The sequence below is a fragment of the Arachis ipaensis genome, chromosome B8, assembly GCF_059453495.1.
Source record: "Arachis ipaensis isolate K30076 ecotype BB chromosome B8, ASM5945349v1, whole genome shotgun sequence".
NCBI classification, from domain to species: Eukaryota; Viridiplantae; Streptophyta; class Magnoliopsida; order Fabales; family Fabaceae; genus Arachis; species Arachis ipaensis.
The window spans coordinates 21287401-21312053 of NC_142443.1; the positions used below are offsets into that span (position 1 = coordinate 21287401).

Consider the following 24653-nt stretch of genomic DNA (forward strand, 5'->3'; position numbering starts at 1 on the left):
AATTAACAAATGCTAACGCTAAAAAAAAAAAAAAAAAACATAAAACTTACCTCGTCACCAACGGCACCGGCAATATGCGCAACACCGTTCAGTCGGTACAAGCTCCTTTCGTCTCCCATGATATCCCACCGGAGGTCGGCACTCAGATACCTCGGACCCGCTCTCAAGTTGCTCTAACCTCTCTCTAGAATTTTCTCTCTCTAAACAACCCCAAAGCCACTCCAAATGAGTAATCCGCAGCTGCCTTTCACGGTTTATATAGATAGCTACTATCCACGTAAACTGCTATAGCCTCTAGCGGTTTACTCACAAGGTCCAATGCACATAAACTGCTACTAGCAGTAGTGGTTTATGACCAACCAAAATCATGCATAAACTGCGACAGGTAACTGCAGTTTTCATACTGCCACATCTCAACGTAATCCGCAGCTGTCAGCAGCGGATTCTGTGTTTGTGTAAACCACTACTACCAGTAGCGGCAATTTTCATAAATAGGTGAAACAATATATTTGCGTCTTCGTTTTGGAAACAATGCATTTGGATAATTTTGAGGATGAAACAATTTATTTAGGTGAATTGTCCTTATAATAAGTGAGAAAACGGAATGTAATTGTAATAGTTTATAGAAATATTATAGATAAAAAATAAATTTGGATGGTAATGTAAGACAAAGATAGACATTTATATATTCTTCCTATAATATTAATGTGGTAGTAAAATTATAGAATGATAAAATATTAAGTTGGCTTCTGATTGTATGACAATATATTAATATTAGTTTTTATATAATATAAATAGATAGATTGTTTTAGGTTTCTTGTTCTCGAGTGTTGTGTTGTAATTTGAATTCATTGCATTCTTGGCTTTCTGTGAGAGACTTGATTATGAAAAGGGAATCATTACAGAGTCTAATTTTGATGACCAATAAGAATAAAAAATTTAACTGAATTCCTACCTCAGGATGATAATTGTATTAAAAAATTAAAATTAAATTCTATATGACAACCCAAAGTCGTATGGATAACATTCAAAGAAGAGTGTTTGCAAATGTTACTGTTTCTGCTTTCACAGGTATTATTGACACTGCTAAGAAGAGCATATAAACAATTCAATGGAAGCCTTTAGCTTTCTCTTATTTTGCTTCTCTCTGCTTATGGCTGTCTCTATTGCAAGAGACACAATCAACACACTGCAATCTATAAGTGATGGTGAGATATTAGTTTCAGCAGATGAAACTTTTGCATTAGGATTCTTCAGCCCTGGAACTTCCAAGAACCGTTATGTCGGAATTTGGTTTAACAAAGATCCAACAAAGGCAATAGTATGGGTTGCAAACAGAGAAAAACCGCTCACTGACTCCTCAGGGGTTTTGAAGGTCAACCACACCGGAATTCTAGTCCTTCTTGACATTAATAATAGTCTTATTTGGTCATCCAACACGACGAGATCGGGCGAAATACGGTTGCAAAGCTTTTGAATTCTGGGAATTTTGTTGTGCAGGATGACACCAATAGCGAAAAGGAAGATTTTGTGCGGCAACGTTTTGACTATCCAGGCGACACAATCTTGCCTGGACAGAAGTTGGGAAGAAACTTAGCTACAGGACTAAATCGGAGGACAACATCATGGAAAAGCTCTGATGATCCTTCTCCAGGTAGCTTTAGCTATCAATTCGATATTGATGGATATCCGCAATTAGTATTAAGAGAAGGCACAACAAAAAGATTTCGTTTTGGATCATGGAATGGTATTCAATTTAGTGGGGCACCTCAATTGAAAAATGAGTCTGTATTCAGATTTAGCATGATTTCTAATGAGGAAGAGGTGTATATTGTATATTGGAGTGTTGATAGTTCAGTTCATCAGAGGCTGCAGACAGCAACGGATGGATTCAGCCAGCGGAGAAGTTGGAGGGGTGGAAATACAGGTTGGACCACAGTTTCGCACATACCGGTGGATGACTGTGATTATTATGGAAAATGTGGAGCATATGCTAGTTGTGATACAAACAGGTTTCCCATGTGTAATTGCTTGGATGGATTTGTGCAGAATACAACTGATTCATCATGTGGTTGTGTTAGGAGAACCTCATTGAGTTGCAATCATTCAGATGGGTTTGTGAAGTTTTCGGGGCTAAAGTTACCAGACACTGAAGGGACATGGTTTAATACAAGTATGAGTTTTGAGGATTGTAGAATTTTGTGCGTGAAAAACTGCTCTTGTACGGCTTATGCAGCTTTGGATGTCAGTGAAGGGCCAAATTCAAATGGTTGTTTACTTTGGTTTGGTAATCTGATGGATATGAAAGTGATGACTACATCTGAAGATATTTATGTAAAGATGGCAGGGAAAGATGTAGGTAACAAAACTATCTCACCCAGTTTGAAACTTTTCTTCCCTTTTTACATGTATAAACATTTCATCTTTTGTCATTTCTAACTTTGTCCTCTATTTTTTTAAACTTAACATTTCTTAGAAGCAATTGTACAAAAAAGATTGCCGAAGTTCAAGAAAAAGAAGCAAAAGATTACCACTGCCGTAATCTGGGTGCTGTCTTCTGGAATTTTGATCTTATGCTTGGCCGTCATCATTTATAGATGGGAGATGCGTAAGAAAGGTAGTTAAGTAATTCTCATTGTTTGATTCTTGATTATTGAGTAATTTCAAAGGCCTTCAAGGCAGTTCAACAAAAGTCTTAACAGAAACAGAGTTATATTGGTTGTTATACTTCATATATCTATTTTTCAGTTCCAAAATTCAGATAGAGCAAAATTTATAGGAGCATGGAACACTTAGTTTGTTTATACATTGCATGCTACTATACTTTGCAGGAAAGATAAAAGAAGAAAGAGAATCAGATGCAATAAATAGTCAGCATGATGAGGAAGATCTAGAATTGCCCTTATTTGGTATAGATACGGTTACTTCTGCAACAAACAATTTTTCAACTGACAACTTATTAGGGAGAGGTGGTTTTTGGACCAGTTTATAAGGTAATCAAATGGAAAAAAAAATTTGTTGTCATCCCTGTCTAGAATGCATAATATTCTTGATAAATTTTGTTTTCTTTTCTTTACAAGATTCAGTCATTGGTTTTCCTTATCTAACTTATGTTTTGAATCTTAATTTTGTATGGTAAAAAAAATTACAAGAAACGCCAATTTGATGGAAAAAAGTCATGCAGCCAATAAATTATAAGGATGAAGCAAAGCAAACTATTGGAAGAACCATTTAAAAAGAACCATTTTAATTTTTAATTTTCTAAAATTTGATTGGTTGATTTTTAAACTTTATCAAGTAAGCAAATGTGTTGACACGATATCATTAGGAGAATAAAGATAGCTTAAATCTAATGTACAAAGACTTTGAAATCAACTTTTATATAATAAAAATAGATAGATAGATGTATAGAAAGATTTCTTCACAGCCCCAAGATGATCCTTTTTCCTTTCTTATATGCTAATACACCCTTAAAACATGAATATGCTTTAGGCATTGGAAAGGTTAGAGAAAGGATGCATTGAACAATCAGCTGATAAAAAACTTTTCCCCCAAAATTATATATCTTGGAATGGTTATAACTATTGAAATAATTATAACTTTCAGGGTATCTTGGAAGATGGACAGGAAATAGTTGTTAAGAGGCTTTCGAAGAATTCAAGCCAAGGATTCGAAGAGTTAAAAAATGAAATTAAGCATGTTTCCAAACTTCAACACAGGAATTTAGTAAAGCTACTGGGGTGCTGCCTTCAAGCTAGGGAAAGATTGTTGATTTATGAATTTATGCGCAACAAAAGCTTGGACTTCTTCATATTTGGTTTGATTCCTGCTGAACCATACTCTTCTTTTCATTTAATAATAATTATGCAACTCTTAAAACCTCATTAGAATATTAGTCCAACTCATTTTCTTTAAAATAGATTGTGAGAAGGGAAAGCTACTAGATTGGGCGAAGCGTTTTCATATCATCAATGGGATTGCCAGAGGCCTTCTTTATCTTCATCAAGATTCAAGACATAGAATAGTTCATAGAGATCTCAAGGCCGGGAATGTTTTGTTAGATGATGAATTGAATCCTAGAATCTCGGACTTTGGACTAGCTAAGAAATGAAATTGAAGCAAATACAAGACATATTGTTGGAACTTAGTAAGTGGCTAAGTAGCAAGTATATGACATGTTGATAGGAATGAATATGATCATTTTTTTTCTTGATTTGAAATTGTATGTTTATGTTTTTTCGTAGTGGCTATCTATCACCAGAGTACATAGTTGGTGAGCTGTACTCAACAAAATATGATATCTATAGCTTTGGTGTACCAATATTAGAGATAGTTAGCGGGAAGCGAAATAAAGTGATGGTTTCAGTGGCTAAGAGAAGGGGGGTTGAATCTTAGCCCCCTTTTTTGTTGCTAACACTTGCTGAACTCAGAGGAGACCTTTTTGTTTTAGCTCATCTCTGGACACGAGACTTTTTGTTTTGTCTCGTCACTTGCCACGAGATTTTTGTTTTGGCTCGTCACTTGGCACGAGACATTTTAGTTTTTGCTCCTGTGCAGTAGAAAACAGAAATAGAGTAGAAGAGAGAAAAGATTACACCCAGATATATCCTGGTTCAGCTGCTAAGTGCAGTGCAGCCTACATCCAGTCTCCATCACAACCATGATGGAATTTCACTATAATCATCCTGATTACAAACTGTAAAGTGCTAACCCAACTTACAAGGGGATTCCCACAGAATCATGAAACACAACATAGATGAACAAAGGAACTCTAAGACATCTATGGCTTTTTCTTTTAATTTTGCACTCTCTGCCTTTTTCCGCTCTATGGCTTTTTTCATACAAACCTCACTGTTTACCTTTTTCCATGAGACTCAAGACATGACAAAATTAAACAGAAAAATACAAAACTGAATACATTGAAGGAGAAGAGAAAACTGTTAGCTCAGGTAGCTCTGAGAACACTGTGCCTTGCACTCTCAAATTTTCTCCTTGCTTCAAACAGTGGCTGTCCACCCTTATTATAGAAGAGGGGAGCCTCCACTTATTGAAGCCAAAACCGAACCAACTTCTTCCTCCTTCAACAAACAGAAACCGGTTCAGCCACATAGAGAGAGAAGAGATAACCATGTAAAACCCAACATGCAATTACCTCTGGACCTTTCTTGATCATCACCCTTCATCAATCCGAGCTCTCTATCCTTGGCTTGCTCTCCAAGATGGATTTCTGGCCCTTGATGCTTCATGATGATAATGACTTCATCTGCTTTAATTTCTGCCTCAACCATCACTTCGCCACTCTAGCTACTCCCTGTGGTGGTTAAACAGAATCAAAGACAAGCCATGCTTCAAGAATCTCCTCCATGCTGGCCGAATCTTCATCGTCCATTTTTGAGCATGAAAGGCTCAAGATACATCACCAAATCTTAACCAAATATGGTGAATATCTCAGTCACAGCTCATTTTTATTTTAGTATGTTTTCTTGCCATCATTAGCTTGATGGTCTTGATGCATGCAACTTCTTCTTTTTCTTTGTTGATGAGCATAGTGTCCATAGTTTCCTGGACAAGGACCGAAGGAAGAAGAAGAAAGAGATGAGAGAAAGAAAGGAATCTAAAGAAAAGCAATACAAAGTGGTTAAACAAATTAATTTGAGAGTAGCTTGCTTTTACTTCCCTTGCTTAGAGTGGCGTGTTTGTCATAATAGCCATCAATCAACTCAGCTGAATTTTTCTCTCTCATATTCCCCATGCATTAATTAACAATGTAATAGATTTTGAAATCCATCACATGGTTAAAGGCTTGGTTCCGTTGGAAGCACTTTGCTTTCATTTTTCCTTGGTTTCGGACCAAGTTTGGAACCATACATCTCAAATGAGATTTGGGCTTATAGCTTTGAAATTAAAACTGGCCCGTTTGGTTAACATTTGCTTCCCTGATAAACTTTGTTTCGGATCAAGCAAAGGAAGCTTTTATCAAAAATTAACCATGGGCTTGGTTGTCATCAGCATTGGCCCATCAATTTAAAGTTTCAGCCCCTTAGTATAAAACATGCAACAGAGCTAGTTATTGGGCTTAAGCCAGAAATTTATTTTTCGGCCCAACTTAAAACCTGCAACAAAAATTATTTAATCAAATCAGATTATTAATTTTTGCAGTTAATTATTTTAAATAATGTTTAGTCATCATAAATATTAATTTAAGAGTTTTCCAAACTCATCAATCTCCCCCTTGATGACAAACATTATTAAAATTGAATTGGAAAGAAATTTAGGAATTGAGTAAAGAATACTCCCTTTGAATTTGAATTTCTCCCCCTTTCTTAATGTCACATAGCTCCCCTTTGATGCATGCTTATTTTACCAAGGGAAGCACTAACCTGTAACATTTAAATCAAGCTTCAAGTAACAATGTTATTTAGCATATTTTATGATGCTAAATGCTTGATTTATGAGCAGTTTTAATTGATAATCAAAACTCATTTGATATCATAACTGATTTGCTGCTCAAACTATTTCATATAAAAAATATTAAAAAGTTTTTCAAATCCTTTCTTGTTAAAGATATCAGAGCAAAACAACATGATGGAAAAGTATTTGAGCAAACAAACAGGGCAGTTTTAATACATTACATAGTTTAAAGGAACTGCCAAAAATAAATTTTCAATATAACAAGTTTATCAATGATTAATCAACAGCCGGGCATCTCAATAAATCTAACATAATTATAAACCAAATGCCAAATGACAATTAACTAATCATGATAGACTAAGAACAGTTTAAACAGCAATCATAGTGAATGCAATAGCAACGTGCATTCTTTGACCAAGGGTGATCATGAATTTTCAATTTTTGAAAATCTCAACCCCTGTTCCCCTGTTTTTCAGCCCCTGTTTCGTTCTAATTTCAATTTTGGAACCTTAAATTCTTCCCCCTTTTGTCATCATGGGGGCACCTGCACAAAACATTGTTATAGAAAACAGAATATGCAATATAACAGTCCAAAACATAACCAAACGGTGTCATCAAAGTATCACCTAGGTAGCTATTGTCAATTGCAACCCTAACAAAAACAAAAGAACTGATTGAGCCAAATTGTGCCAATATCAAATAGTAACCAGAGAGTTAATCATCAAAAAGATTAAAGTCAGGTTCCTCCTCGACGCCATCACTGCCAGCTTCTTTTTCAAGACTTTCCAACATTAGACTGACCCTCTCTTGGCATTTCTTCCATGCCAATTCATTCTCATAAGCAAGTTTGCGAGCAGACTTGTGAAATTGAACCATGAGATCGGACATATTGGTGAATTCTGTGAGAATTTCTCTGAGGGAACCAGTCGTCTTTGAGGATTCTGGGTGGCCTTCAAAGTCATCATCAGATGCTATTGATTTCTTTCCCCTTTTTGCAGCTCCGCCTGCTCTGATCATGGAAACTTGGTTCTCTACATCCTCATTGGTTAAATCTACCTTAAAGTACTCAAAAATGCATGTAAGAAACATTCCATAAGGTAGATTGGCCTTTTTTGTACTTTTCACAGACTCCCACATGTGACGAATCATAATATAGCTAAATGAAATAGAAGTTGAAGTAACTAAAGCAAATATTATGAGACAATCAGATACGGTTACCCTGTTGTGAGAACCACTTTGAGGAGTGAGAATGTGAGTTATGATGCGGTGCAGCAGAGAGTTAGTTGGACCCAAAGCCTTATGAGTCGGAACAGTTCCATCTAGGCCAGACAAATTTTCACAGATTTGATGAATCACCTGCTTGTATGTAACTCCTACATGTAAGTCCCATTTATCACTCATATAAACCTTTGGCCCTTCATCAATATATCCAAGGGTAGAAGAGATGGTTTCAGAATCCAGAATGATCTGAACCCATTTTACATAAGAGTGAAGGCTACCATCAATAAACCTTAGATTTGCATAGAACTGTCTGACCAGCCCTGGGTACACCATTTTATGAATATGAAGCAGAGGTGACCATTTTAGACCTTCAAACATGGGTTGTAAATCGATTCCTTTGGAGGCCAGAGATTTAAGATTCACTAGGTAAGAGAGACACAAATGCCGTTTCTCCAGGACTTCATTGTGGAATTCAAAAGCAGCACACGTAGAGAACCTGGAAGGATCGAAATGTGAGTGTGATTTGTGAAACTTGTTCTTGAACTCCATTGACCCAAGGTTCGTGGGTTCTCTGGTCTCATGGAACTCGAAACCCTTCGTCTTCTTGGAACTCTTTCCGGATGCATGTGGGGTGGTTCTTTTCGGCGATGATGGAGAAGGTGAGGTATGAGACTCCTCTACTTCTTCTTCAATGCTGGGCTCCTTCGCCTTCTCGCTCTTCCTTCTTCCAGAAGATTTTTGAGCAATAACTTTGCGCCTCATAGTCTCTGTCCGCTTGGAGGGGGGTGAAAGAGAAGAGGAAGAGGTGGAATGGATGTGAATGTGGGTATGTGATTGAGGTGTAGAAGGTTTCTGAGATTGGCAAATTCTCTCACTCTTTCTTGGGGCTGTTTTCTTTTTCATAATGAAGAAGATCAATGGAGATGGAAGTTGGAGAGGAAAAGGTGGCCGAATAGTGAGGTGAGTGATGGGAGGTTAGAGAAGCATTAAATGCTTAATTGGAAAGAGAATGAGAGAAGTTACTACCCATTAAGAGAGCGGTTATTATCCAAGGGGGGTTTCAAAAACTGAAAAGAGGTTTCCCTAAATCAAGGGATTAGTTGGAGGGAAAGATTTGATTTGACAACATGCTTCTTCCAACAAGATTTGATGAGACAACCAAGGGATTTTGTTGATTTAATTTTTCAAAAGAAATGAAACTAACAAAACTGTCATGGTGGGGTCAAGGAATTTTGGTGGGTCCCATAAAATTTGAATTCTGCGTTGCCTCCCCCTTGATCACAGCTCTTCCATTATGCCATTTATTGTTGCTCGTCCAAACCTACGAGCAAAAACTGAGTAGAGTCAAATATTCACAAATTTTCAATGAAGCTTAAATCAAACATTCCCAAACTTTTTCTCAAGGTACAGAATCTGTCTTCACAGAGGGGTTTTGTAAAAATATCAGCAATTTGGTCTTCAGATTTTACAAATTGAATATCAATAGTACCCTTTTGCACATGTTCCCTAATAAAATGATACTTTATCTCAATGTGCTTGGTTCTTGAGTGCAAAACAGGATTTTTTGAAATATTTATTGCACTCATATTATCACAAAATAGGGGTATACTATTGATTTTTAATTTGTAATCTTCCAATTGTGTTTTTAAGCAAATTAATTGAGTGCAACATGCAGAAGCGGAAATGTATTCTGCTTCAGCGGTGGATAAAGCCACTGTGGCTTGTTTCTTGCTTGACCACATGTTGAGTGAGCTTCCAAGGAAGCAACACATGCCGGACGTGCTTCTTCTATCCACTCTATCTCCTGCATAATCTGCATCACAAAATCCTACTGCACAAAATTCATCAGATTTAGGATACCACAAGCCATAATCACAAGTTTCCTTAATGTATCTAATGATGCGCTTAACGGCCGTAAGATGGGATTCTTTTGGGTGGGATTGAAACCTTGAACATACACCCACACTTTGGACGATATCCGGTCTAGAGGAGGTAAGGTACATGAGTGAACCTATCATTCCCCTATATCTTGTTTCATCCACATCTTGACCATCATCATCCTTTTCAAGTTTTGTGTTGGGATGCATTGGTGTACCCATTGATTTGGAATTTTCTAGGCTAAACTTTTTGATAAGTTCTTTTGCATACTTTCCTTGGTAAATAAAAGTTCCACTAGGAGTTTGTTTAATTTGGAGGCCAAGAAAGAAAGTAAGCTCTCCCATTAAACTCATTTCAAACTCACTAGTCATGAGTTTTCCAAACTCTTCACACAAGGAAATGTTGGCCGATCCAAATACAATGTCATCAACATAAACTTGAACAAGGAGTATATCATCATTAGATGCTTTAATGAATAAAGTAGTGTCGGTGGTACCCCTTTGAAATTTATTTTCCAACAAGAAGGCACTAAGCCTTTCATACCAAGCTCTTGGAGCTTGTCTAAGGCCATAAAGAGCCTTAGATAATTTAAAAACATGATTTGGAAACTTTTTATGTTCAAAACCGGGGGGTTGTGCCACATACACTTCTCTATCAATAAAGCCATTAAGGAAAGCACACTTAACATCCATTTGAAACATTTTGAAACCTTTATGGGTGGCATAGGCAAGAAGCAATCGAATTGCTTCCATTCTAGCTACCGGAGCAAAAGACTCATCAAAATCTATACCCTCTTCTTGATCGTAACCTTGGGCCACTAATCTAGCCTTGTTACGAACAACTTGTCCATCCTCACCAAGTTTATTCTTAAATACCCACTTAGTACCTGTTACCTTCTTACCATCCGGATAAGGTACTAATGTCCAAACCTCATTCTTGTCAAATTGAGCTAGCTCCTCTTGCATGGCCTTGACCCATGATGGATCTTCAAGAGCTTGTTTGACATTGTTGGGCTCCATTTGTGACAAGAGAGCAAAGTTGCTAGGTTCGGTTTGCCTTTTGGTGGAGGATTTTGTTGTTACACCATGAGAGGGATCACCAATGATGAAGTCATGAGGATAACCCCTCATAGACTTCCATTCTCTAGGTTTTCGGCCAGGTGTTGAACTTTGATGAACTTCTGGTGGTCTCACTGTTTCAGTTTCTCGTGTCTGCTCAGGAGATAAAATGGAAGTTTCTCCTTCAATCTGACGAGATAAAACCGGGCTGACAGATTCTTCATTTTGCACAGATTTGGGATTTTCTTTACTTGTTGCAGCCTCTTCACAATCTGAATCATTATCCTTCACAATACTGGGAATTAAGTTAGAATCACAAAAAGTAACATGTATGGATTCCTCTATTGTCCTATGCTCCTTGAGATAAACTCTATAGGCCTTGCTTGTGGTGGAATATCCAACAAACATTCCTTCATAAGATTTTGGATCAAACTTTCCAAGATTTTCTTTATTATTAAGCACAAAACATTTGCATCCAAAAATATGAAAATACTTAAGATTTGGAGGGGTTCCTTTCCATAGCTCATAAGGAGTTTTCTTTAACCCTTTTCTAATAATTGTTCTATTCAAAATATAGCATGCTGTGTTCACAGCCTCAGCCCATAAGAATTTAGGAGTTTCATTCTCACATAACATAGCCCTAGTCATTTCTTGAAGGCTTCTATTCCTTCTTTCAACCACCCCATTTTGTTGGGGGGTTCTAGGACATGAAAAATTGTGAGAAATCCCTAAGTCATCACAGAATTTTTCAAAATCTTGATTTTCAAATTCTCTTCCATGATCACTTCTCAAATGGGCAATTTTCAAATCCTTTTCATTTTGAATTTTCTTACAAAGGGTGGAAAAAGCATGAAAGGCATCGTTCTTATGAGCAAGGAAAAGTACCCAACCAAATCTAGAGTAATCATCTACCACCACAAGACCATAATTTTTACCTCCTAAACTTTGAGTTCTAGTAGGACCAAAAAGATCAATATGTAACATTTCCAATGGCCTTTTGGTTGAGATTCCATCTTTTGATTTAAAAGAGGATTTTACTTGTTTGCCTAATTGACAAGCGTCACAAGTAAGATCCTTATCAAACTTGATGTTTGGGATTCCTCTAACCAAATTTCTTTTGACTAGCTTAGAAATTTGATACATGCTAGCATGTCCCAACTTTCTATGCCAAAGCCATTTTTCAGATTCAAAAGATGTAAAGCATGTTACATTTTGTTCCTTTAAATCCTCAACAGTTAATCCATACACATTATTACATCTTTTAGCTTCAAGAAGAACATCCCCAATTTTCTCACACACAACTAAACAAACAAATTTCTTAAAGATAACTTCAAAACCCAAATCACAAAGTTGACTAACACTAAGCAAATTATGTTTCAAGCCATGTACAAGGAGAACATCATTTATACAAGAAGAAAAGTTTTTACCAACTTTCCCAACAGCCACAATTTTTCCTTTTGCATCATCACCGAAAGTGACAAGTCCTCCATCATAGTCATCAAGCTTTATGAAGAAGGTTGCCTTTCCGGTCATATGCCTAGAGCATCCGCTGTCCATATACCACATATTTTCCTTCTTTTTGGATGCTAGGCACACCTACAAAACAAGCTCAAGTAACCTTAGGTATCCAAATCTTTTTGGATCCTTTAACGTTAAACCATCTTCTATGTCCTAAGCCATTGTAATCAAAAACAATTTTATAAACCTTGTCACCAACCATTCTTTCACCGAAAAAGCATTGAATGGGAAGGTGTCCATTCCGATTGCATAGTCTACAAAACCTTGGAGTTGCTGTTTTGTTAAAGTAGGTGGGATCTTGAAATCTTGTATCATTTGAAGATGAAGCAATATTTTCAAAATGCGATTTTTCAGATTTATAGAACCCCAACCCAGCCTTATCATAAAGAGGTTTTTGACTAGCCAAGATGTGATTTAAACTTTCGGAACTTTGTGTAAACTTGGCCAAGTCTTCCTTAAGTATTTTAACCTCTTTAAGCAACTCTTCATTTTGCTTAAAACAATCCACATATGCAAGAACACAATGGTTACTTTCACAGCTCCTAACTTGGGCTCTTAACTGCTTATTCTCTTCAACAAGATCACAAGCAGTTTCGGCCTCTCTCACTTTTTCTTTTAGAAAACTGTTTTCAGCCTTAAGAATGGTGTTTTGTTGTTCAAGTTCTTGATTTTCCAGCAAAAAAACATCTTATTTTTTCAGAAAGGTGGTCTATCATAAGATGAAGATCTTCAGTGTTAGGGTTATGAAAGACTACCTGATATATGTGGTCTGCCATGAGACATGTTTGTGACTTGGTCTCGGTTTCTTCATCATCATCATCAGAATCATTCTCCAAGTCTTCTCATGTGGCCATCAGTCCTTTCTTCTTTCCTCTTTTCGGCTTTTCATCCTTCTTCAGCTTGGGACAATCAGATTTGAAATGCCCAAATTCCTTACAGTTGTAGCAAGTTACTTTGCTAAGATCTTTCTTCATTCTCCTTGTGCTGCTGCCTTTGCCTTTGAGCTTAGCCATTTTCCTGGATTTTTTTGCAAATAACACAAACTCATTTTCAGAAGAGTTATCACTGGATTCATCATCCAGAGGGTTAGTCACAGAAGAAAATGCAATTCCTTTCTTTTTTGTATCCTTTTTCAAATAGGTATTTTCAAAAGCAAGAAGATTTCCTCTCAAATCATCAAGAGTCATGGAGTCTAAGCTACTACTTTCAGAAATAATTAAAGCCTTTGTTTCCCACTCTTTTGTGAGACATCTCAACACTCTTCTCACTAGCACAGATTCAGAATGTGTAATTCCCAGAGCATCTAAGCCAACAATGATAGAATTGAACCGTTCGAACAGTTCATCAATGGACTCTCCTTCCTTCATTGAAAACGTTTCATACTCTCGGTTTAGCATATCTGCCCGAGTCTTCTTGACAATGGTGGTTCCTTCATGGGTGATTTGCAATTTGTCCCAGATTTCCTTTGCCGTTGTGCATCTTGATACCCGTCGGTATTCCTCGAAGCTGATAGCACAATTGAGCAGGTTTACTGCCTTGGCATTTAACTCCACCTTCTTCCTATCTTCCTCGGTCCATCTTGCTTCTGGTTTGAGAGAAACAACTCCTTCGGCACTTGTAACAGTTGGATATTGAGGTCCTTCCAAGATGATTTTCCACAATCTGTAATCCACTGCTTGCACAAATATCTTCATCCTCTCCTTCCAATAGGTATAATTTTTCCCATTGAAAAGAGGGGGTCTATTGCTTGATTGACCTTCAGTCAGATTATAGGACACCACATTTGCGCCACTGTTTTCCGCCATAAGGATCTTTGCTCCAAGCTGCAAAGCTTGATCTCTTTGAGACCAAGCTCTGATACCAATTGATGGTTTCAGTGGCTAAGAGAAGGGGGGTTGAATCTTAGCCCCCTTTTTGTTGCTAACACTTGCTGAACTCAGAGGAGACCTTTTTGTTTTAGCTCGTCTCTGGACACGAGACTTTTTGTTTTGTCTCGTCACTTGCCACGAGATTTTTGTTTTGGCTCGTCACTTGGCACGAGACATTTTAGTTTTTGCTCCTGTGCAGTAGAAAACAGAAATAGAGTAGAAGAGAGAAAAGATTACACCTAGATATATCCTGGTTCAGCTGCTAAGTGCAGTGCAGCCTACATCCAGTCTCCATCACAACCATGATGGAATTTCACTATAATCATCCTGATTACAAATTGTAAAGTGCTAACCCAACTTACAAGGGGATTCCCACAGAATCATGAAACACAACATAGATGAACAAAGGAACTCTAAGACATCTATGGCTTTTTCTTTTAATTTTGCACTCTCTGCCTTTTTCCGCTCTATGGCTTTTTTCATACAAACCTCACTGTTTGCCTTTTTCCATGAGACTCAAGACATGACAAAATTAAACAGAAAAATACAAAACTGAATACATTGAAGGAGAAGAGAAAACTGTTAGCTCAGGTAGCTCTGAGAACACTGTGCCTTGCACTCTCAAATTTTCTCCTTGCTTCAAACAGTGGCTGTCCACCCTTATTATAGAAGAGGGGAGCCTCCACTTATTGAAGCCAAAACCGAACCAACTTCTTCCTCCTTCAACAAACAGAAACCGGTTCGGCCACATAGAGAGAGAAGAGATAACCATGTAAAACCCAACATGCAATTACCTCTGGACCTTTCTTGATCATCACCCTTCATCAATCCGAGCTCTCCATCCTTGGCTTGCTCTCTAAGATGAATTTCTGGCCCTTGATGCTTCATGATGATAATGACTTCATCTGCTTTAGTTTCTGCCTCAACCATCACTTCGCCACTCTAGCTACTCCCTGTGGTGGTTAAACAGAATCAAAGACAAGCCATGCTTCAAGAATCTCCTCCATGCTGGCCGAATCTTCATCGTCCATTTTTGAGCATGAAAGGCTCAAGATACATCACCAAATCTTAACCAAATATGGTGAATATCTCAGCCACAGCTCATTTTTATTTTAGTATGTTTTCTTGCCATCATTAGCTTGATGGTCTTGATGCATGCAACTTCTTCTTTTTCTTTGTTGATGAGCATAGTGTCCATAGTTTCCTGGACAAGGACCGAAGGAAGAAGAAGAAAGAGATGAGAGAAAGAAAGGAATCTGAAGAAAAGCAATACAAAGTGGTTAAACAAATTAATTTGAGAGTAGCTTGCTTTTACTTCCCTTGCTTAGAGTGGCATGTTTGTCATAATAGCCATCAATCAACTCAGCTGAATTTTTCTCTCTCATATTCCCCATGCATTAATTAACAATGTAATAGATTTTGAAATCCATCACATGGTTAAAGGCTTGGTTCCGTTGGAAGCACTTTGCTTTCATTTTTCCTTGGTTTCGGACCAAGTTTGGAACCATACATCTCAAATGAGATTTGGGCTTATAGCTTTGAAATTAAAACTGACCCGTTTGGTTAACATTTGCTTTCCTGATGAACTTTGTTTCGGATCAAGCAAAGGAAGCTTTTATCAAAAATTAACCATGGGCTTGGTTGTCATCAGCATTGGCCCATCAATTTAAAGTTTCAGCCCCTTAGTATAAAACATGCAACAGAGCTAGTTATTGGGCTTAAGCCAGAAATTTATTTTTCGGCCCAACTTAAAACCTGCAACAAAAATTATTTAATCAAATCAGATTATTAATTTTTGCAGTTAATTATTTTAAATAATGTTTAGTCATCATAAATATTAATTTAAGAGTTTTCCAAACTCATCATAAAGGATTCGTCGATATTGAGCACGACTTTAATCTTCTCGGCAGTGTAAGAATTACTTTTTCATTTGCCCCTAATATTTATATACATTTTCTAATCAAGTAGCATATCTATCTAGTCAAATTAGTCTCATTAGACAAAATCTAATTTTTGTTATTGCAATATATAAATATATATAGGCATGGACACTTTTAACAGAAGGCAAGTGCTTAGAAATAGTTGATGCATCCATCAGAGACTCAATTAATTTTGCAGAAGTCATAAGAACAATTCATATCGGTCTGCTATGTGTGCAACGAAATACAGAAGATCGACCAAGCATGTCGTATGTGCTTATGATGCTGAGTAGTGAATGGAAACTGCCTCGGCCAAAGAAGCCAGGGTTCTTTGTTGAGAGAGATGTGGTTAGTGACAATTCTCCATTAAGCAACAATGAACTCACAGCTACTCAGGTCCACCCCCGATAAAATTTGATTCAGAATTTATTCCGCAGCAGTCCAATCTCAACGTTAAGCTCAAGGATGATAATGATAATTGACCAATTTAACATACAATAAATGGCATTTTTTAGACAATAGCAAAATTCTTCTAATGAAATTTGGTACTACTGTGAAGTTCTTGAATAGGAATACTTGTAAGTACGATTCAGGGATGGTGTTGAATGTTGATATTGCTTGGTTATGATTCATTCCTATATTTGGTTTATATTCTATGAATGGGATTGAAGTTGAAAAAAAGTGCATACAAAAATATGAAAGGTACCCAAAAATGAATTCAAAGGAAGGACAAAATAAAAGAAGGAATTGTAAGAAAAATATCCCTTTTGTGGATCTGAATCTAAATAGAAATGAAACTATAACAGACAAGAAAGTATACTCAATGAGGTATAATTATAAGTAAGAACATGTTATTATAATGATATATACATTTAGAGAATCTTTTGCATTAAATTATGTTAAACTCTAAAATAAACTATTTAGCATGTAACAATGTCAGAGAAATTTCATTAGCTGAATTCACTGCACAATTCCCTGATGGAAAGCCAAACTGGTGTGGATAAAAAGCAGGTCCCTTGGCCTTGGTAATGGTTTCTCACCATTGCCTATCCTCTGGTCTCTCTTCTACACATAAAAGCCCTATGTGAATGCATCTTAGCACTTCAGATTCTGCTGCAGCAACTGCGTCAGTTACTGGTTCATCTTTAAGCTCCAATGGTCTGTCTTCATACCACAGCCTCCATGCCTAGAGCACATGAAAATTGAACTTTTGAATTGTGAGATCACTTTGGAATCTGCAACAAAAATACAGTGAGATTAAGTTGAATAATCTTTAGGCTTACTTGCCCAAGAAGGTCAAGATCATTAACATAAAAAAATTCCCTATTTTTGTTAGCAAAAGCTTCTACTAGCCTCAGTCTGAGGGAGCATGTTAGGGATATTAGTCAAGTTAGAGAAAGTTAGTTAGAGACTTAGAGGTTATGATGGCTGTCACTATACTCTTAAGAAGTAGCTACACATTTGTTAAGTTAGTTAGACACTAATTCTTGTATAAATACACACTCACCAACTTGTATCAACTAATTTTCATTCTCTTCAAAAACAGCATTTATTTCACTCTCTTTGTTCTCTCTCTTCAATTCATTTCACTCTCTCATACCTTCAAACAGGATATTTGACCAACAATTTGTGTTTGATAAAGACAGAAAGAGTCTGAATCATACATGAGCAATTTTTCTACTCTTGTTGCAAATCCATGGCTATAATAAGTATTGCAAACTCTGCTTTTTTCGATTGCACTCTTCAACTGCCAAATATTAGTGATTTCAGCGTTAAGGAAGCTCCTAAAATAGAAGCCTTAGAACAAATATAGAAAGCCTGAACTAGTATATCTCCTATAAATAGCAAATTGGTTGTATTCTGTTATTCAATATATCATCCTGGAATTTTTACACAGATTTTGTTCTTCTAATGTCTCATTTTGGCGTAAGTTATTTTGATTTATCAATTATCATCATAAATCGTAAGTATATATTAATGTTTGCATTTAGTTCTTAGTTCTTACAGATGTCCAAAGAAAGAATAAAGGTGAATACTATCAAACTCTTTCTAAATTAGAAGGTAAACTACCCTCATGACATATCTTTTTATTATTAACTGAAATAAAATTAATTGATCATGATTAACTTTAACTTTAATCTAACCTGAATTTTGTTAATTTAATTAATTAATCATGATGTAACTTTTTCTTTTGCAAATTATAAAAATTATGAAAAAAAAATAATTTTATAATTTTTTATTTTTTCTTAAATTATATATTTATTAATCAATTTCAATCACAAAATAAAAAAATCTCAAAAGACAAAGAATAAATAAAAAAAATTAAGAGGCACAAAATTTAAAATTTTCAAAATTTTCTCTTATGCTTTCTTAAATTTTTTGAAAAAAATAATAAAATATAAAATAGAATTTCTCTAATCATTTTTATAATTTATAAAAAAGTTATATCATAGTGAGTTGATTAGGTTAACAAAATTTAGGTTAGATTAAGAAAAGTTATACCATAGTTAAAAATTATTAGAGAAGTTTTATTTTATATTTTATTTTTTTTTCAAAAAATTTAAGAAAGCAAAAGAGAGAAAATTTTAAAAATTTTAAATTTTGTGTGCCTCTTGAATATTTTTTGTTTATTCTTTGTCTTTTTAGATTTTTTATATTTTGTGATTGAAATCGATTAATAAATGTATAATTTAAAAAAATAAAAAATTATAAAATTAAACTTTTTTTAATAATTTTTATAATTTGCAAAAAAAATTACATGATGATGAATTAATTAAATTAACAAAATTTAGGTTAGTTTAAAAATTAAAATTAACCATGATAAATTAATTTATTTTATTTTATTTAATAATAAAAGACATGTCACAAGAAATAATTTATCTTTTAATTTAAAAAAAATTAAGTAGAATTCATCTAATAAAATATTAAGTTGTCAACCTCTCATTATATAACAATATTGTTATTAGTATTTATATAATATAAATAGATAGATTATTTTAGTTTTCTTCTTGTTCGTTGTTGCATACTGGTGTTGTAATCTGAACCCACTGCATTCTAGACTTTTTTGTGAGAGACTTAATTATATAAAGGGTTATGTAATTTTTTTGAACAACATAAATAATTACTAATAAAATAAAAATACACTACACCTCTAAATTATTCACCTAAATCTTAATATTAAAATAACTATCTACACACCTAAAGAAATAAACATTCGATATATCCATTATTCACCAATATTATTAGTTACTTATAATTTTCCTTAATTTCAACGCAAGTATCATCCAAAGGTTGGACTTCAACTTGATGACAGTATAAATATTTTATTTTTATTGGTGAATAATAAATATATCCGATGTTCATTTCACTAGGTGTGTAAATATTTATTCTAATATTAAAATTTAGATGAATAATTTAAAAATACAGTATGTTTTTATTTTATTGGTAATTTGTTCATATTGTTCAAGAAAATTATTGGTTACCTAGCATAACCCCCCAAAGCTAGACGTATCACGTATGTATGTATGAAATTCAAAGAAGAGGGTTTGCATAGACGTATCAGGTATGTATGAAATTCAAAGAAGAGTGTTCGCAAATCGCAAATGTTACTATTTCTGCTTTCACAGGTATTATTGGCACCGCTAAGAAGAGCATATACACAATTCAATGAAAGCATTTAGCTTTCTCTTATTTTGCTTCTCTCTGCTTATGGCTGTCTCTATTGCAAGAGACACAATCAACACACTGCAATCTATAAGTGATGGTGAGATATTAGTTTCAGCAGATGAAACCTTTGCGTTGGGATTCTTCAGCCCTGGAACTTCCAAGAACCGTTATGTCGGAATTTGGTTTAACAAAGATCCAACAAAGGCAATAGTATGGGTTGCAAACAGAGAAAAACCCCTCACTGACTCCTCAGGGGTTTTGAAGGTCAGCGACATCGGAATTCTAGTCCTTCTTGACAGTAATAATAGTCTTATCTGGTCATCCAACACGACGCGATCGGGGCAAAATCCGGTTGCAAAGCTTTTGAATTCTGGGAATTTTGTTGTGCAGGATGACAGCAATAGCGACACGGAAGATTTTGTGTGGCAAAGTTTTGACTATCCAGGCGACACAATCTTGCCTGGACAGAAGTTGGGAAGAAACTTAGCTACAGGACTAAATCGGAGGACAACATCATGGAAAAGCTCTGATGATCCTTCTCCAGGTAGCTTTAGCTATCAATTTGATATTGATGGATATCCGCAATTTGTATTAAGAGAAGGCACAACAAAAAGATTTCGTTCTGGATCATGGAATGGTATTCAATTTAGTGGGGTACCTCAATTGAAAAATGAGTCTGTATTCAGATTTAGCATGATTTCTAATGAGGAAGAGGTGTATATTGTATATTGGAGTGTTGATAGTTCAGTTCATCAGAGGCTGCAGCTAGCAATGGATGGATTCAACCAGCGGAGAAGTTGGAGTGGTGGAAATACAGGTTGGACCACAGTTTCGCACATACCGGTGGATGACTGTGATTATTATGGAAAATGTGGAGCATATGCTAGTTGTGATACAAATCATTTTCCAATGTGTGAATGCTTAGATGGATTTGTGCAGAATACTATTGACTCATCAAGTGGTTGTGTTAGGAGAACCTCATTAAGTTGCAATAACTCAGATGGGTTTGTGAAGTTTTCAGGGCTAAAATTACCAGACACAAAAGGAACTTGGTTTAATACAAGTATGAGTTTTGAGGATTGTAGGATTTTGTGCTTGAAAAACTGCTCTTGTACGGCTTATGCAGCTTTGGATGTCAGCAAAGGGCCAAATTCAAATGGTTGTTTACTTTGGTTTGGAAAGCTGATGGATATGAAAGTGATGACTGCATCTGAAGATATTTATGTAAAGATGGCAGGGAAAGATGTAGGTACTAAACTATTTCACCCGGTCTGAAGCTTTTCTTCTTTTTTTACATGTTGCTCTTTCATAAAAATTTCATCTTCTGTCATTTCTAACCTTGTCCTTTATTTTTTTTTTCTTATTATTATTTTTTTAAACCGAACATTACTTAGAAGCAATTGTGCGAAAAAGATTGCCGAAGTTCAAGAAAAAGAAGCAAAAGATTACCACTGCCATAATCTGGGTGTTGTCTTCTGGAATTTTGATCTTATGCTTGGCCATCATTATTTATAGACGGGAGATGCGTAAGAAAGGTAGTTAACTAATTCTCATTGTTTGATTCTTGATTATTGAGTAATTTCAAAGGCCTTCAAGGCAGATCAACAAAAGTCTATAACAGAAATAGTTAAATTGGTAGTTATACTTCATATATCTATTTTTTAGTTTTAAAATTTATATACAGCAAAATTTATAGGAGCATGGAACACTGAGCTTGTTTATGCATTTCATTCTACTATGCAGGAAAGATAAAAGAAGAAAGAGAATCAGATGATTGTCAGCACGATGAGGAAGATCTAGAATTGCCCTTATTTGATATAAATACGGTTACTTCTGCAACAAACAATTTTTCAACTGACAACTTATTAGGGAGAGGTGGTTTTGGACCAGTTTATAAGGTAATCAAATGGAAAAACGTTGTCATCCCTGTCTAGAATGCATCATATTCTTGATAAATTTTGCTTTTTGTTTTTAACAAGATTCATTTATTGACTTTCCTTGTCTAAATAATGCTATGAATCTTACTTTTGTATGCTACAAAAATAATTATTAGAAACACAAATTTGATGAAAAAAAGTCATGCAGCCAGTAACCTATTGGATGAAGCGAAGTAAAGTATTGGAAGAACCATTTAAAAAAGATGGGAATATATAACTTGAGAGCCTATAAAACCTCTATTGTTTCCATGCCACCGTTTGAAATATATAGTCTCATCTTTATTTATGTATATAAAGATTTCCTGATAGCCCCAAGAAGATCCTTTTTCTTTCTTATGCTAATGGCACTCTTTAAACATGAATATGCTTTATGCATTGGAAAAGTTAGAGAAAGGATACATTGAACAATTAGCTGATTGTCAGGTTCTAAATTTATCATCATTTCTCTGTTGAGCTTCCAGAAAAACTTTCCCCAAAAATTATATATCTTAGAATGGTTATAACTCTTCTGAAATGGTTACATTTATGTCATGTTAAAGACGAATATTTTGCAACTTACAAATGGTTATAACTTCCAGGGTATCTTGGAAGATGGACAGGAAATAGCTGTCAAGAGGCTTTCGAAGAATTCAAGCCAAGGATTCGAAGAGTTCAAAAATGAAGTTATGCATGTTTCCAAACTTCAGCACAGGAATTTAGTAAGGCTACTAGGGTGCTGCATTCAAGCTGGGGAAAGATTGTTGATTTATGAATTTATGAGCAACAAAAGCTTGGACTTCTTCATATTTGGTTTGATTCCTGCTGAACCATACTCTTCTTTTCATTTAAGAATGATTATGCAACTCTTAAAACCTCATTAGAATATTAGTCCAACTCATTTTCTTTAAAATAGATTATGAGAAGGGAAAGCTACTAGATTGGCCAAAGCGTTTTTGTATCATCAATGGGATTGCCAGAGGTCTTCTTTATCTTCATCAAGATTCAAGACATAGAATAGTTCATAGAGATCTCAAGGCTGGGAATGTTTTGTTAGATGATGAATTGAATCCTAAAATCTCGGACTTTGGAATAGCAAGAAGCTTTGTAGGAAATGAAAGCGAAGCAAATACAAGACATATTGTTGGAACTTAGTAAGTGGCTAAGTAAGCAATTATATGACATGTTGACAGGAATGAATAAAATCATTTTTTCTTGATTTGAAATTGTATGTTGATGTTTTGTGCAGTGGCTATCTATCACCAGAGTACATAGTTGGTGGGCTGTACTCAACAAAATCTGATGTCTATAGCTTTGGTGTACTAATATTAGAAATAGTTAGTGGGAAGCGAAATAAAGGATTCATCGATATTGAACACTACTTTAATCTTCTTGCCAATGTAAGAATTAATTTTTCATTTGCCCCTAATATTTATTTACATTTCTAATCAAGTAGCATCATCTATCTAGTCAAATTATTCTCATTAGACAAGATCTAATTATTGTTATCACAATATCTAAATATCTAGATATATATATACAGGCATGGACACTTTTAGCCAAAGGCAAGTGCTTAGAAATAGTTGATGCATCGATCAGAGACTCAATTAATTTGCCAGAAGTCATAAGAACAATTCATGTCGGTTTGCTATGTGTGCAACGAAATCCAAAAGATCGACCAAGCATGTCATATGTGCTTATGATGCTGAGTAGTGAATGGGAACTACCTCAGCCAAAGAAGCCAGGGTTCTTTATTGAGAGAGACGTGGTTGGTGACCAATCTACATTAAGCAACAATGAACTCACAGATACACAGGTCCATCCGCGTTAGAATTTGATTAAAAATTTATTCCGCAGGATCTCAACATTAAGCTCATGGATGATATTGATAATTGGCCAAATCAACATACAGCAAAATGCTTCAAATGAAATTTGGTACTACTGTGAAGTGCTTGAATAGGAGTACTTGTAACTATGATTCAGGAATGGTGTTGAATGTTGATATTTTTTGGTTATGAGTAATGCCTATTTGGTTTATACTCTATGAACGGGGTTGAAGTTGAAAAGAAAAAAATATGAAAAGTACCCAAAAATGAATTCAGAGGAAGGAACAAAGTAAAAGAAGGAAGCGTAAGAAAAATATCCCTTTGGTGGATCCTGAATCTAAATAGAAACGAAACTATAATAGACAAGAAAGTGCACTTAATGAGGTATAGGTATACGTATAGGTATAATTATAAGAACATGTATAATTATAAGAACATGTTGTAATGATATATACATTTAGAGTAAACGTTTTTCTTTTGCCTTAAAGTATGTTAAACTCTAAAATAAACTATCTAGCATCTAATAATGTCATAAATTTCATTAGCTGAATTCACTGCACATTTCCCTGATGAAAAGCCAAACTGATGTGGATAAAAAGCAGGTCCCTTGACCTTGGTAATGGTTTCTCACCATTCAGCATTAGAACTATGGCTGACATGTCTGGCCTATTCTCTGGTCTCTCTTGTACACATAAAAGCCCTATGTGAATGCATCTTAGCACTTCAGATTCTGCTGCAGCAACCGAGTCAGTTAATGATTCATCTATAAGCTCCAATGGCCTCTCTTCACACCACAGCCTCCATGCTTAGAACACATGAAAATTGAACTTTTGAATTGTGAGATCACTTTGGAATCTGCAACCAAAAATACAGTGAGATTAAGTTGAATAATCTTTAGGTTTACATGCCCAAGAAGGTCAAGATCATTATCATAAAAAAATCCCTATTTTTGTTAGCAAAAACTTCTACTAGCCTCAGTCTGAAGGAGCATGTTAGAGATATTAGTCAAGTTAGAGAAAGTTAGTTAGAGGTTATGATAGCTGTCACTATATTGTTAAGAAGTAGCTATACATTTGTTAAGTTAGTTAGACACTAATCCTTGTATAAATACACACTCACCAACTTGTATCAACTAATTTTCATTCTCTTCAAAAACAGCATTCCTTCACTCTCTTTGTTCTCTCTCTTCAATCCCTTTCACTCTCTGATACCTTCAAAAACAAACAGGATATTTGACCTACAATTCCTTTCACTCTCTGATACATCAGCAATTTTTCTACTCTTGTTACAAATCCATGGCTATAATAAGTATTGCAAACTTCTGCTTTCTTCCATTGAACTCTTCAACTACCAAATATTAGTAATCTCAGTGTTA

General features: G+C 35.3%; 1 protein-coding gene and 1 pseudogene across 5 annotated transcripts; both read left to right on the plus strand.

Annotated features, from left to right (window-relative positions):
* Positions 1-919: 919 nt before the first annotated feature.
* LOC107611880 (G-type lectin S-receptor-like serine/threonine-protein kinase At4g27290) lies at positions 920-23825 on the plus strand. 4 transcript variants are annotated; one of them, XM_088496672.1, is made up of 8 exons: positions 920-1014; positions 19436-20788; positions 20934-21074; positions 21283-21437; positions 22055-22265; positions 22369-22606; positions 22702-22852; positions 22996-23825. In XM_088496672.1, exons 2-8 carry the CDS (start codon positions 19540-19542, stop codon positions 23281-23283), a joined length of 2433 nt encoding a protein of 810 aa, XP_088352798.1. In that variant the 5' UTR covers positions 920-1014; positions 19436-19539; the 3' UTR covers positions 23284-23825. The 4 variants fall into 4 exon arrangements, with proteins under 4 accessions (XP_088352798.1, XP_088352797.1, XP_088352799.1 ...); XM_088496673.1 differs by lacking the exon at positions 920-1014 and having other exon boundaries at positions 19423-19803; positions 19930-20788; XM_088496671.1 differs by lacking the exon at positions 920-1014 and having other exon boundaries at positions 19414-20788.
* LOC107610681 (G-type lectin S-receptor-like serine/threonine-protein kinase At4g27290) lies at positions 1043-4148 on the plus strand (annotated as a pseudogene). The gene is made up of 5 exons (XR_015895609.1): positions 1043-2359; positions 2477-2617; positions 2832-2993; positions 3607-3817; positions 3921-4148. The product of XR_015895609.1 is annotated as a G-type lectin S-receptor-like serine/threonine-protein kinase At4g27290 (transcript).
* Positions 23826-24653: the final 828 nt, after the last annotated feature.